Source organism: Grampus griseus (genome assembly GCF_964374135.1).
Source record: "Grampus griseus genome assembly, chromosome: 12".
In the NCBI taxonomy this organism is placed as follows: domain Eukaryota; kingdom Metazoa; phylum Chordata; class Mammalia; order Artiodactyla; family Delphinidae; genus Grampus; species Grampus griseus.
The window spans coordinates 18,150,825-18,166,229 of record NC_139006.1 but is presented as its reverse complement, the minus strand read 5'-3'; the positions used below and the strand labels follow the sequence as shown (position 1 = coordinate 18,166,229).

At 44.0% G+C, this 15,405-nt stretch overlaps 1 protein-coding gene across 1 annotated transcript in view; it reads right to left on the bottom strand.

Annotated features, from left to right (window-relative positions):
• The window catches only part of SART3 (spliceosome associated factor 3, U4/U6 recycling protein), a 33,621-nt gene that overhangs the window by 8,770 nt on the left and 9,446 nt on the right, over positions 1 to 15,405 (bottom strand). The window contains exons 3-12 of the mRNA XM_082668457.1: positions 14,592 to 14,696; positions 12,433 to 12,617; positions 11,071 to 11,122; positions 9,443 to 9,567; positions 4,768 to 4,923; positions 3,933 to 4,071; positions 3,341 to 3,448; positions 2,572 to 2,649; positions 2,395 to 2,453; positions 1,336 to 1,445 (exon numbers count right to left, since the gene is read on the bottom strand). Coding sequence (XP_082524583.1) covers positions 1,336 to 1,445; positions 2,395 to 2,453; positions 2,572 to 2,649; positions 3,341 to 3,448; positions 3,933 to 4,071; positions 4,768 to 4,923; positions 9,443 to 9,567; positions 11,071 to 11,122; positions 12,433 to 12,617; positions 14,592 to 14,696 — 1,117 coding nt within the window. The remainder of the gene's footprint in view (positions 1 to 1,335; positions 1,446 to 2,394; positions 2,454 to 2,571; positions 2,650 to 3,340; positions 3,449 to 3,932; positions 4,072 to 4,767; positions 4,924 to 9,442; positions 9,568 to 11,070; positions 11,123 to 12,432; positions 12,618 to 14,591; positions 14,697 to 15,405) is intronic.

Sequence of the window (15,405 nt, the reverse complement as noted above, 5' to 3'; positions counted from 1 at the left end):
TCTTCAATGAAAACGTCACAACAGAGGGGACGCAGAAGCAGACGTGAGAATCGAGCTGTCTGCTACTGAGCCAGACTAAAGATACTTACAAAAGTATAAAACCAGCCCACGTTCTCACTGCATTATTTTGGAGTTTGGAAAGCAGTCCTTTCTCATAAAAATGTTAAATGTAATGAATTTATTGTGAATTTTAAATGAATATTTTTTAACTTCTCGGTTTTATTTTCTAACATGGTAAAAACATTAATAAATATACCTCACATAAACAAAAGCTTTTGAGGGGGTCCTCAAATTTTAAGAGTGTAAAGGGGGTCCTGAGACCAAAACATTTGAGAACCGCTGATCTAGAGGAATATTCAAGAAGTTTTAACAGTGATCTTCTCTGGGGAAGGATTTTAAGACTTTCACTTTCTTTCTCACATTTTTTTAAATGTTCAATTTTAACTTGAGCACGTAACTATTTTTTTTGTTTTTTTTTTTTGGGGGGTACGCGGGCCTCTCACTGCTGTGGCCTCTCCCGCTGCGGAGCACAGGCTCCGGACATGCAGGCTCAGCGGCCATGGCTCACGGGCCCAGCCCTCCGTGGCATGTGGGATCTTCCCGGACCGGGGCACGAACCCGTGTCCCCTGCATTGGCAGGCGGACTCTCAACCACTGCGCCACCAGGGAAGCCCACATACTATTTTTTAAATCAGGGATAAAAAACCAAAATGTTCAGAACAGAAAAAAGATGTATTTATAGACATGCAATGTCCAAGATATACTGAATTTAAAAGCTGGTCATATTCTTTATACCTTCTCCATGTTATAAACATTATTTAAAATAATTTTAGAGGTTTAGAAAATGTATACTATAACTGCATCATCATTTCTTAAAAATTTAAGCATAGGAAAGTCTCAAAGAACATACCCAAACCATTAACTAATGGTGGTTGTATGTGGGCCTGTCACTGCAAAAAAACCTGGGTTTTTTCCTCTCTGCTTTTTAGTATTTCCTACTTTTATAGACAACGCAAATACAAAAAATAAACAGCTCCCCCGAAAGTCAAATAAAACATTCATGTCCAAAAATCAAAACAAACCAAAATAAATTGAAAGTAATGAATTATACTCCAATAAAGATGTTAAAAAAAAAAAAAAGTAATGCATGGCTCTAAGAGCCCAGGCACAGAATATTATCTTTGGTTCTCTGTAGCCCTGTCCCATAAACCCCCGCCACCGAGGAGAGACAGGAAGATAAAGAGAAGCAGTGTACTGCAAGCAGGCCCAGGCTGCATAGGCAGGGGGCGTGCGGGTCACATCTGACAAGCACCGCCCCCAATCCCGGCCGGTTACCTTTCCAGGTTGTAATACTCAAGCCACATGTTGGCATACTTGGCGTTCCCTTTGGTCATGATGCTGTCCCAGAGCTCCCGGGCTTTCTGCATGTTATTGCACAGTCGAGCCTGCACGCATTAGCAGACTGAGTTAGGAGAGGACTCAGACCTTATGATGGTGACACTTGTTACAAAACACTTCAGACGCACATGGCTAAAAACCTCCCACCCCAAAACTATCAGCGTTACTTAACTCCCTGGACATTCATGGGCCACCCCCCACGATAACAGCCCAGCCCAAGCATGTCAGCCTTTTTGCAGCAACAAGCCTCAGGCTGCCTGCCCATGTTCACCTCGAGAACCACACTTGGGAGCCCACAGGCACTCACGACAGTACTGGCCAGGCGTTTTTTATTTTTAACGAGCTTAACTGTAAGTGTTTTATTTGAAGGGCAAGGCAGAGAAAGAAAGATGGATCGAGGAGCAGATGCCGGCTCTTAACTTCTGAGCCGCAGTTGCTGCATCGTTAACATGGTCTCCACACAACCATCCCACCCACCAACTACCTGATACCTGACTCTCCCCCAGAGGACAAAACGTTAGAATTTCACAATCCTACGAGCTGATTATGGGCAGGGTTCACGTCTTACTCACCTTGGGGTCCTTGGTTCAGCAATAACATTCAACTCATTTTATCCTCTGATTATTTGTGAAACTGTCTGTCTTCCACACTAGCTTAAAGCCTTACTAGCACAGGGACAGGGTTTATCTCATCCCCCGGCACACAGGGATAGGCCTGGCATGCGGCTCATGCTGGGAACGTGCTCATCAATGGGGCACAGTGCGGGAAGGGAACACACAAGTGAGTGCCTGGCATTCAGACAGCCGCTGCGCAACTTTGAGCTGGGAGCTAGGATTCTCCCTAAGATAGAAACGAATGTGTGTCGAGCAAGGAAATAAACATGAATCCTTACAGGGCCTAGACCGTCACCTGGGATCCTGACTCAGCTTCGGTCACACTATCGGACAAAGGTCCCTCAAAGGGGGATGAAACTGACAATGTGTCAAAAACACTTACCTCAATCCGAGCCCAGTTCTGCATGATCAGGCAGCTTGGATCTCCACTCTCACTGAAACCTTGAAGAACAGAAGTAGACGAAATCAGAAAGTAATTGAGAGGCGAAGCGCCTCTGACTAAAAAGGTACACGGAGCAGAAGAGGCAGCACGAGCGGCCGCGGCGGGAGGCCCACTTACGCTCCTCCACCTCCTGCTTCAGGTACTCCAAGGCGCGGGCGAACGCAGACCGCAGCTCCTCCAGCTCTTTACTGGAGTCTGTGAGAAAGTGCAGAGAGGTTCGGCTCGAGGAAGCCACATGCCACGTCTGGTTTGTTCTTTTCAATCCTACACTGAAGCTCCCTGGCATCATGCTGGGGACACGGAAATAAAACTGCCAGGCCCTGCCCTCATCACACAGTGGGGGGAGGCAGATACAGGAAGACAGCACATCACAGACAGTACGAGGACAAAGGTGACACGGGCGCCATGTGCGGGACCACAGCAGAGGGGGTCTCCCCGAGCCGGCAGAATGGCTAAAAGCCCCCTGCATGAGGAAGCAAGCACCAGTTGGGGGTGGGGGCGTGTGGTTCTGGTTGCTCATTTTTTTTTTTTTTCTTTTTTGGAGGAGGAGAGAGGAAGGCAGGGGATGCCATGGACGTTCAATGATTTAAAAGGAACGCAGCAGTCCCATGTAAAGAACTATTTAGGATACACAGAAGGGAGAGAAGGGAGAAATGAGACTAAAGAAGCTGGCAGGAGCCAGTGTAAACCATAAGGACCATTACTCTCTCCCTTTACAATACACGGCATGATTCGTTACAAACTGAAATAGCTAAAATTTCTGAGAAAAAAAAAGTTACCAATATCACTTGCCCCACCATGAGATATCTGGGCAACTGGGACATCCTACCAAAACACATGTTAAGGAAAAACTCAGTTCTGATAGGAAACACATAAACTTCAATACCTTGTTTGAAATCGACCCTTCTCCTCAGGTAATCAAGGTACGCCTGCCAAATCTCCACATAATCAGTGGCCTGGATGAAGCCAGCACTCAGAGCTTTCTCGAAGGTCACTGGAGTCGAAGAAAAAGCCAGGATTTGTTGCCAATTCAAAAAGAAGTTATCAAGATGATTATAAAAACTGCTACTGACTATAAAATTCCATATGGCTTAAATAGTAATAATGGGATGCAACACAAGTGAAATGAGCTAGAGAGAAATGTTCAAAAGAAAGGCTACTACAGTGGTGTACAAACTGTGTTCTAGGAAGGGCACAACCCACAAGGTGCCCTGCATTAAAGTGCTCCAGGCCAAGTGAGTTGGTGAAAAGACCATGACTCCCTGGAAGATCACAATGAATATTAAGACGTTAAAAAGTTCTAATAAGTCAAAAAATACAACTACTTCGTATCTCCCATTTAGAGCCCTTCTTGTCACTAATACCCGATATCCCAGAGTAACCGCCTGGGGAACGCTGATTTAATAACTTTTGTCACAGCTCAATGTTTCTGACTCGGGACAAAAAGCTTAGAAGTCTTCCCACAAAAACATCCGCACCCGAAATCACTCGATGATCAACTCCATGTCTTTCCATGGCCAAGAGGTACCGACTCCACAGGGCAACTGTCCACGGGCAGTTTCTAACAGCGCGACTGTGTACAGATAAAACCAAATCCTTTACTTTCAGCTGCCGATCCTATGATAAAGAATGCCAGGGTCAGGAGAGAAAATTTTATTGTTAAGACTTCACCATCCATGAGACATTCCCAGCACAACCGACAAAAGACATTTCCTTAATATGACTGGTTTCTTCAACAAAAAAATCACAAGGGGTTTTGCAGGAAAAGAGGAGAGAGGTGGAGAGGGGAACCTACAGATCAAAGAGCTTTAAGAGACACCAGCCAATCCTAATGTATGGATCTTGTTTAGATCCCGATTCAAATCTGTTATACATGCACAGTGAAATATTTACCATCAAAATGTGATTTCTGGATTTGCTTCAAAATAACGTGGAAGGGAGGAAAATAGGTAAGGAACCTAGTAAGACTGTAGATGAAACTAGACTAGTGCCATTAATTAAGTGTTGAAGCTGGGTGATGGTTAACTGCAGTTTCATTTTACTAATGTGTCTACATTTATGTATTTACGTTTTTCCATGATAATAAGTTAAAAGAAAAATTAATATGTTATAAAGTCCACAATAGTAAGGCTATGCAAGAATTTTTTTACAGTTATCAGTTTAAAATAACTTAAAACACCAGGAGACTTCCTTAGTGAGTCAAGCAGAGAGAAGCAGCATGCAGCTAACTACTGGCACTCTTTCTGATTTTCTTTAAATGGAACCTAAATTGGTAAAAAATAAAGTGAGATTAGAACAGGTAGGTTATCTTACTAGGTACTGACTGTAACGAATCCATAAGTCTGGGACAAGGCAGTTCTCGACCAGAGCGCGCTCAAAGATCAGCTGAATGCGGGCGGGGTCTCCAATTTTCATCTCAAAATCGATGTATGCTTGATATTCAGCCAGCCTGGGTGCTTCGGCTTGCAACTGGGGCAAAGGAGAATGGCAGTGAAATTGGAATGAGCTATGTGACACTGTCAGAGAGCACACACAGCTCCGTAGTAAATTTTGGTGAGAACGGCCACACCAAGATAAGAATCACCAATCCCCACTCTCAGAACCTCTGCATATCAGGTCTATAAATTGATGAGCAGAAAGTGAATCCAAAGTGCCTCTTCATGGCAATAGTTACAAAGGCTCCGTAAACCCTTTTTAAACTCCATCCCCAGACCACAGGGAATTTAAATCTCCCATCAATCAGGAACTGAATGAAAGAGAAACATCTTTGCCAACGACCACTGCTAACCATCCTTTCAAAACAGATATCACTTTCTGGGCCTACTGAGTGGGGTGAATGCAACCATACCAGAGTTACTTGGTGCCCTGTGCTATTTCAGGTTCGTCACTCCAAATACCAGCTCCTGCCAGAGTACAGGTATATGCAGGAGATGGAGGAGGCTATGCTCAATGTTTACTGATCCAAAGGCATACAATTAAAATTCTTTTTAAACAAAATCCTCTTATTCAACTTGTTTTCTCCTCAGCCACACTCTGCTGAAGGTCAAAACAAAATTCAACTGCCTGAGGATTTCATGAATGAAGCTTTGTGAAATGCAACTAAATACCAATCATTTACATGTGAAAAAGGGAGAGGGAGCACATGCAGACCAGAGAGAGAGCACGCATGCTCTGAACTTAGAAAGATGATATTGGAGACTCAGTTTCTACTAATAATGACAAAATCAGTTACCCAAACACACTGTGCCACTGAAAATACTAGATTAAATATTAAAAAAAAGCTTCTTGCAAATCAACAACAAACTGGCCAAGAAACAAGAAATACTGCAAACAAAATCTAAGTGAAAGTGGTTAAGCTAAGGGAAGGTTAAGCTTTTGCCAGTTTAAGAGATAATATTAAGAAATTGATCTTGGGACCTCCCTGGTGGCACAGTGGTTAAGAATCCGCCTGCCAATACAGGGGACACGGGTTCGAGCCCTGGTCCGGGAAGATCCCACATGCCGTGGAGCAACTAATCCCATGCACCGCAACTACTGAGCCTGAGCTCTAGAGCTCGCAAGCCACAGCTACTGAAGCCTGCACACCTAGAGCCCGTGCTCCGCAACAAGAGAAGCCACCACAATGAGAAGCCCACGCACTGCAAGGAAGAGTAGCCCCCGCTCGCCACAACTAGAGAAAGGCCGTGCGCAGCAACAAAGACCCAACACAGCCAAAAATAAAATAAATAAATAAATAAATTTAAAGAATTTGATCTTTACAACAATCGTAGGAAGCAGCTATCATTTCTATAACCATCTTACATTCGAGGCAACTGAGTCACAAGGAGGCTAAGTACTAGCCCAGAGATAAAATTCAGACTTGAGGCAGCCCATCTCTCAGAGCCTGTGTTCTCACTCACCAGGCCGTGAAAGATACCAGAAACAGAGCCAAGAAGCCCAACAAACCTCAAGCAGGATAAATACAAAATAATCCACATCTGGACCCACTGCAGTGAAACTGCCAGACAGCAAACCAAACCAGTGAGACCTTAAAAGTGGCCACAGAACAAACAAGGCTTTCCTTCCAAGAAGCAAGAGTCAGACAGCTGACTCAGCAGCACGACAGAAGCCGGAAGACAAAAAGATATATTTAACTGCCGAGAGAAGAGAACTGTCAGCCTAGAATTCTATATCCTGAGAAATTAACTCTCAAGGAGAGCGAAGTAAGGACCTTTTTTTTTTTTTTCCCCCTGTACGCGGGCCTCTCACTGTTGTGGCCTCTCCCGTTGCGGAGCACAGGCTCCGGACGCGCAGGCTCAGCGGCCATGGCTCACGGGCCCAGCCGCTCCGCAGCATGTGGGATCTTCCCGGACCAGGGCACGAACCCATGTCCCCTGCATCGGCAGGCGGACTCTCAACCACTGCACCACCAGGGAAGCCCCGTAAGGACCTTTTAAAACAAACAAAAACTGAGAAAATCTGTTACAAGCAAATATCCAGTGCAGGAGATGCTAAAGGGCAGACTTTAAGCAAAAGAAAAGTGATTGCAGGTGAAAGATCTACGACGTGAGAAGAAAGAGCAAAGAAAATGGGAAATGCATGCAATAAATGTAAACAAACTGGAACTGCAAAATGCAGCATTAATAACGATGCCTGTGGGTCAACTAAAAGACAAGAAATACAAGAAAACAAAGCGTAAGTCTGAGGGGTGGTAAATGAAGTTAAAAGTATTCTAAGACCAAGAAAGGGGAATAAATGCCATTTACAAATAATATTGTGTGTGTATTGTCAACACATAAAATCTCCCCAAATCTATAAATTATTAATAAGGATTGAGCAAGTTTGATTGAAAAATTAATATTAAAAAACTGCATTTTATATACCAGGAACAAACAACTAGAAAAGGAAATCTTTAAAAAGATACCATTTATAATAGCATCAAAAAAACACTTAGAAATACATCTAAAAATGTGTTCAAGACACTGGATAAATTTATAAAACTTTATAGACAAGACTTAAATAGCAGAGGTCTATACCATGTTCACAGATTGGAAGATTCAATATTTAAAAGATATAAATTCTTCCCCAAATTGATCTACAGATTCAATGCAATTCCAATCAAAAATTCAAGGGAATTCCCTGGCAGTCCAATGGTTAGAACTCCATGCTCTCACTGCCAAGGGCCCGGGTTCGATCCCTGGTCAGGGAACTAAGATCCTGCATGTGGTGCAGTGAAGAAAAAAAAAAAAAATCAAGTTTTTGTTTGTTTGTTTGTTTGTTTTGGTAGAACCTGACAAGCTGATTCTCTATTTAATGGAAGTACTAAGAGCTAAAGAACGCCAGGACCCTCTTGAAGGAGAACAACATGGATGGGACTCATGCTACCAAAGATCGAAACTGAATTATAAAACTATCGTCATTATGGCAGTGTAATATAAACCAGTGGGGCAGAACAGAGAGCCCAGAAATAGACCCACACAGAAATGGAAAGCTAACCCATGACAGATGTGGGGCAGCACATGAGTGAGGGTGGATGGAATTATCAAAGTCAGCACTGGAACAATTGTTTCTCCATATGGAAAAACGAAACTGGACCCTGCCTCAGACCATACCCGAACATCCATTCCAGAAGAAAACCTAAAGATGAACGACAAAATATAAACTTTCAGAAGAAAAACAGAACGAAGTATATTAGTGACCTCAGAGTATGGAGAGATTTATTAAGCACAAACCCTAAGGGAAAGAATGACAAATCCAATTAGATTAAAATTAAGAATTGGTCTTCAGGGCCTCCCTGGTGGCACAGTGGTTGAGAGTCCGCCTGCCAATACAGGGGACACGGGTTCGTGCCCCGGCCCGGGAGGATCCCACATGCCGCGGAGCGGCTGGGCCCGTGAGCCATGGCCGCTGAGCCTGCACGTCCAGAGCCTGTGCTCCGCAGCGGGAGAGGCCACAACAGTGAGAGGCCTGCGTACCGCAAAAAAAAAAAAAAAAAAAAAGGAAAAGACAAGCCACAAACTTGGGAGGAAAAAACTGTAATACATACAACCAAAAGTATGGATTAAGACCCAGGACTCCTACAAATCAATTACAAAAAGACAAACCAAAAAAAAATGAGCCAAAGACTTTAACAGGTACTTCAAAAAAAATTTAAGGAAATCTGAATGGCCAATAGGTGTGAAAAGATGCTCAACGTCATTAGTTATGAGGGAAGTGCAAATTAAAATTATAATTTCAGATCCATCAGATTGCCTAAAATTTAAGTATGTCAATAACCCAGGTTGGCAGAACAATGAGAACTCTCAGATACTGCAGGCGGGAGTAGCAACTGATAGCCTGGAAAACAGTTCAGCATCACCCTAGGACCCAGCAATTCCATTCTGACGTAAGAGAATGAAACTCTTTTTCATGTGTACCAAGAGATACGTCCAAGAACGGTCAGAGCGGAACTACTCCTCCTAGCAAAACACTGGAAACAACCCAACCACCTAAGAACACAGATAAATAAATTGTTTATACACAGACAACTTTACAGCAGTGTAAACAAATGGACTAAAACTATACTTATCAACATGAGTAAAACCCAAAAAACATGTTGAAAGAAAATATACAGCATGATTCCATTATATAGAAGTTCAAAAACAAGCAAAATTAAACCATATATTAATTAAGGATACGTTCATAGGTTGTAAAACTATAAAGAAAAGCAAGGGAATGATTATCACAAAAGTCAGGAAAGTGATTACCTCTCGGGAGAGGGAAGAGGAGGCTATCGGAGAGGGGCACATAGGAGACTTCTAAGGTACTGGCAATGCTCTATTTCTTAACCTGGGTGGTGGGTACATGGATGTTCACTTTATTATTAGGATGTAAACTGAATGTACACATTTATACACTCTATAGTATATTTCACAATAAAACAAATGTTAAAGATACTGTTTTACTTGCAACTATCAATTAGGGAAAAGTTTGTAGAGAGACGTTTACTGTAAAAGAGACGAACACTTACCAGTGTTTCTTCATAGGGTTTGTATTTCTCCAACTGCTGTAGTGCTTTGTTATAGTTCTGAATTACTGACTCTGGTATGGGGTCTTCTGACCATTCTTCATACTCTGCAAACGTTGCCTCCATATCTATTGAGAGATGGATTCAGCCCATGGGTCTTGCCATTGGGTTTTATCAACTCAAACACAGAGTAAATCCTGAGACTCAGGTGCCACTGGTCCCTCCCACATCTGTGGCCACAGGGCTCTTACTGATGGAATCCTGAGCTCTTCTGCTGAGCCCTGACTTGGTCTTAGACTCTGTCTCAAAGCACCATCCTGGGCAGCCCTACCACCTAGTTAATCAATCAGAGTAAATGAAACTAATAGCAACGCTCTAAGCACACTTACCTACTGCTCCCTATGTTCTAACACTTCACATCCATTACCTCATTCGATCCTCACCACTCTACGAGGGAGGTTCTACCATGATTCCCACTTTACAGTTCAGGAAACATAAGCAGAGGGTTACATCAACTGGCCACAGTTAACAGGAGAACAAGGCTTTGAACCCAGGCAGTCTGACTCAAGTTCATGCTCTGCTCACCAAGCTGTACTGCCTCACACTGGTATGTGAGATTAAACATAGAAGCCAGCTCAGCTCTAGCCTTTTCTGCTTGTCACCCAAAGATTCAACTGGAGAGACTTCATAATTTGTCAAATCCAATCCAAATAAACCAGGAAGTAAAAAGAAATAACACCTGGGCTCAAGTAAAGTTGGCCAGAGGGGGCTTCCCTGGTGGCGCAGTGGTTGAGAGTCCACCTGCCGATGCAGGGGACACGGGTTCGTGCCCTGGTCCAGGAAGATCCCACATGCCGCGGAGCGGCTGGGCCCGTGATCCATGGCCGCTGAGCCTGCGTGTCCGGAGCCTGTGCTCCACAACGGGAGAGGCCGCAACAGTGAGAGGCCCGCGTACCGCAAAAAAAAAAAAAAAGTTGGCCAGAGGTTCTGAGGGTGTGCAACGCATAACCACACCTGGGGAACAAACAAGATGGCAGCACCCAATTCTTCCCATGCTCGGAAGTCCTCCCAGCGCTGCTCATGTTCAAGCTCAAAGGCTTGGCTTGCCAAAATATGTTCACACAAAAGGAGACTCCTTCCCAAGTCCCAAGAAATTCAGATAGGAACACTTCCAATCGACTGCGCTCCTGGGCCACCAGCTCACCTCCACAGGAGGAGGATATTAGCCCACCTACAAGCCCCACACTGTTATGGAGGTTACTTCTGAAGAGAAAATGCTCATAATGGAGCTCTTACTCAATAAAGTTCCCCCAGAAAACACAGGGAGTCAGTTTCCCTATTCCTTTCAGAGACCCTCTCTCTGTCTCCCTGACAATGTCTTAATACAGGAAACTAGGGGTCAGGAAGTCTGCTTCTAGTCCTGCCCCTGACCCTCGTAACCCACTTGAGCATGAACAATTCAAGATATGTTTTTCCCCAGGGCCCTGTCCACAGTGATACTGTCCAATGAGAATACGAACACCAGCCACGCTCGCCTCATGAGATGCTGGGAAAGGCCTAATCACGTGACATGCTCCAAAGCATTCTAAGAACGACGAAGGACTGGCTGTGGATGGGTCACTTTCTCTTACCGTAGAGTGGGATCGCCAACTGTCGCCGGAAGAGACTGTGGACTTTCTCCAGCTGTGAATCAAAGGTTTGTTCCCGGTCAAAAGGGGAAAGGAAGCCAGCTATGGGCTAAAGAAGCAAATTCGTAGTAAATGACAAACTCTGGTTCTTCCTACTTCAAAAAATATTTCAGCACATCTTTAGTTCACACTAAAAAAATTCATAGGACCTCTCATACACGAGGTATTGTGCCAAATGCTGCACGAGGCTCAAAAGTGAATGTTTTCCCTAGCAAGTGTTTATGAGGGGAGAACAAGAAGGAATCCAAGAACGCAAGAGGGAAGAGATATGGGAACATATGTATATGTATAACTGATTCACTTTGTCATAAAGCAGAAACTAGCACACCATTGTAAAGCAATTATACCCCAATAAAGATGTTAAAAAAAAAAAGAAATGTACCCAAGTGACTACACCAAGATACAGCATAAGCATCACAAAAGCGAAGCGTCACAAGTATCAAAGGATGGCGGCTTGCTTCAAGCTGGTTTTCAGGGCTGAGTTTGTCATTATGAAGGGAGGGAATCAAGGAGAGGCTCCTGGAGGAGCTGGCACCAGGGATGCTCCTACAGGCTCTCCGGAGCTGGCGAGAGAGGAAAACTGACTCCCAGAGGAAGGGAGGTCAAGAGTACAAGTACAGTGGCCGGAAAGTGCATGAACACCGAGGGGAGCGTGGGAGCAGACTCCACGTGGGGTCACGACTGACACTCGAGACAGCCGCACGTGTCAGCCAGAGGCTCAGTCCCAACGCCTTAGTCCAGGGAAGGGGAGAGCACCACCGCACATTTCTCAACAGGGACACAACCAAGACGGGACTGGGCTACTTGAACCACAGTGATCTAACGTAAGGACAGGGCTCCACGGTGTACCAACAACAACTTTGTGGTCACACACAGAGTGAAAAGAGACACTAGGGAGGGGACTGTAAAATTCTATAAATCATAGTCTAGTCTAAAAAACGCAATTATGATGGGATCAAATCTCTCAGTTACTATGGGACATGATGTATATACACATATATATGTACACATACATATGTATACACACACACATATAAAATCTTTTTTTGGAATGACTTCGTTATCCTTGTACTCTCACCTGAAACCAGTAACTAAAACAGGAGTATGTTTAAATATCAGGAAAAAATTGTAGGGTCATCTGTTTTTTTAGTCAAAGAAGACATTCTTGCTACTCCACAAAGACTCGTGATTTTATTTACTGCCCACCCACTAAGTGACAGGCAAAGACCGTTTTGTTAACTATGTTTCCCCAAGACCACTTACGAGGACAGCCCTGGGTGGCCAAGGCAAGCACTGGTCACTCACCCGCGCAGCTTCCACGATGGCACTTTCAAACTCCCGATAAGCCTCCCAGATGGCGAGTCCCTTGGTCATGTGTAACCCGACGGACGAGAGGGCCCTTTCAAACACAGAGCGGACTTTCTCAAGGCCACCTTTCTGACCAATCCCGCCGACTGAGTACTGGCCGTACTCTAGCCAAATGTTAGGACCTAAAAATGAGAAGTGTTCTATTAGTTCAGGATACGAAATGCCCAAACATCAAAACTTTTGTTCTGATGAACAACAGAAGAAATGAGCCCACCAAAAAAGTACTCATTCATGGAGAAAGGGAAGAGCATCACCAACAAGTATCCCAGGTTCCCTGTACCAACACTGCAGCCCGAAAAGAAAGTCTATCTTAATGGCCCTACTAGGTATAACCACTGAGATCTGACTCCATAAACAGTACATGCCAAGTGGTAATATGTAATACGACTGATTATAGAGCTCATTTGTTAAAATTGAAGAAATCCAGTAAAGATTTAAATGAAAATAGTTACAAATCTGAGTGACTTTTCAGAAAGACTGCAAAGCCTAGAATTTTTCAACTTTTAAATCGATTCATTTTTAAGCCTTCTGATCAAAGTGAAACACAAAATTAAAAGCACCAATCCTGTTACTAGAGATTTTAAATCTCTAAAACACAACAAAAAAGACCTGGTTACCTTGTTTCTTTCACTTTTTAAACTTTCTATATACTCACTCCTGCAGCACTAAGACCAATGAATTAAACTCTTTATGAATGCATCGATTCTTACTGTACATATTGTGCCTATCAAGTCACTTTTCAGAGATCTGAAAATAATTTTTGATGCTCATACACTAACCTTGTAAAATAAAAATACTAGAAAGATAAAGCCAACATGAAAATTACTGTGTGTTTTCCTTAGGCTTGCTTTCTCAATGAAATAAGTCACTTCTAAAAACTTAGCTAAGGTTTGTGAGCTACTCTGTTTTTGCTCACCAGTACAGAGCTGCCATATGGGCTGCAAAACGAAAATGGAAATGAACTAGCTCTTGGAGCTGAAGCCCTTAGTGAGGGTTAGCCTAGTTTACAGAGGGTCTATGCTTCTCACTAGGGGAAATGCCCACAGAGGGAGTAAGGAAAATCAGATAGGAAAAAGGATATTTAATTAAAAATTGGAAACATTTTAAAATAATTTTTAAGAACACTCTGTCCATAGCATTGTGTGATATAGTCCTCGATGTATGTAGAGAAAATATTTAGAGACTTATACCATCAAACGGGATTTTTTTCTTCTTCTTCTTCTTTTTGCGGTACGCGGGCCTCTCACTGTTGTGGCCTCTCCCGTTGCGGAGCAGAGGCTCCCGACACGCAGGCTCAGCGGCCATGGCTCACGGGCCCAGCCGCTCCGCGGCAATGTGGGATCCTCCTGGACCAGGGCACGAACCCGCATCCCCTGCATCGGCAGGTGGACTCTCAACCACTGCGCCACCAGGGAAGCCCCCATCAAACGGAATTTTAAGGGAGGGAAGGCATCCACACTTCACTTTCACTGGTAAAATGTCAAGACCAGCAGACAAGGGATCTCCGTGGTAATGGAAGATTCTGCATCTCGATGCAATGGTGGGATAAAATATCACATTGTGTGTATACAATGTGTGTATACACACACATTGTACCAAGGTCCATTTCCCGGTGTTGAGTTTGTACTATAGTCATAAGATATTGGGGGAAACCGGATCAAGCAAGTACATAGGACTTCTCTGTACTATCTTTGCAATTTCCTATAAATCTATAAAAATGTCAAAATTAAATGTTTAAGTTTTTTAGTACTGGAAAAAAAAAAGCCTTCTGTCCAAAGCTTCTAAAAATCCAATCAATGTGTAAAAGGTAACCCTTAGTCATCTGGAAATACCAGGTAAGTTCTCCCTGCCAGATAAATGGTGGGGGTGAGTATATTCACCTCCTTCCTTCAAATATTTCTTCTACTTGTATTTTAAAACCTAAAGCCTCAATTGAAAACCACAAACAATGATAATAATAAATGAACTCCAATCTTTCCAATCGCTGGACGAATGCTCTTTACTGGGTAGCAACACCTCACAGTACAATCCACGGAGGCAGAGTGATGCTAGATGAGCCCACCTGACACCCTCAGAAGAGCCCGCAGGGAACTTACAGATGTAATCCTTCACTGCTTTCTCGAAGAGGTCATACACGTGCTCTCTGTCCAGGCCGTCCAGGGCCATGCTGATCTCGTCATGCAGCCACTCCAGCCAGAGCTCTACAAGACACCAGGGTCCCCTGCGTTACCACCCCCAGCACCAAAGGGCGGGCTGAAAGCAGGGACTGCACCGTGAGGCATCAGCACGAGTACGGTTCATCCACCTTATACAACCTGGCCCAGTTCACAGAAATTCAATTCTTAAAACCTGCACCAAGCACATAGAAGGCTTATGCTTCCAAAGAAGATCAATCACTAAAGTCATAATATCCCTAGAGTGGCTGGGCATTTTATATTTTGCGAAGCACTGATATATTTTCTCATTCAATCTTTGTCAAAAACCTATGAGGTAGGTGACAGAGACATTAATAACAATGGCATCTATCTAAGCATTTACAACATGCCAAGCATGTGTTAATAAATGTTGTGCACAGAATGGCTCTTCCAATCAATGTACTACAAGGCAGAAACTACTGTTATCCCCATTTTACTGCTGGGAAAACTGAGTCTTAATAAATTTGTTTATTCGTTTATTTATTTTTGGCTGCACTGGGTCTTCGTGCTGAGCGCAGGCCCTCTCTGGTGGCGGCGAGCGGGGGCCACGCTTTGCCGCAGCGCGCAGGCCCCTCACTGTGGTGGCCTCTCCCATTGCGGAGCACAGGCTCTAGGCACGCAGGCTTCAGTAGCTGTGGTTCGCGGGCTCTAGAGCGCCGGCTCAGCAGCGGTGGCGCATGGGCTTAGTTGCCCCGCGGCATGTGGGATCCTCCCG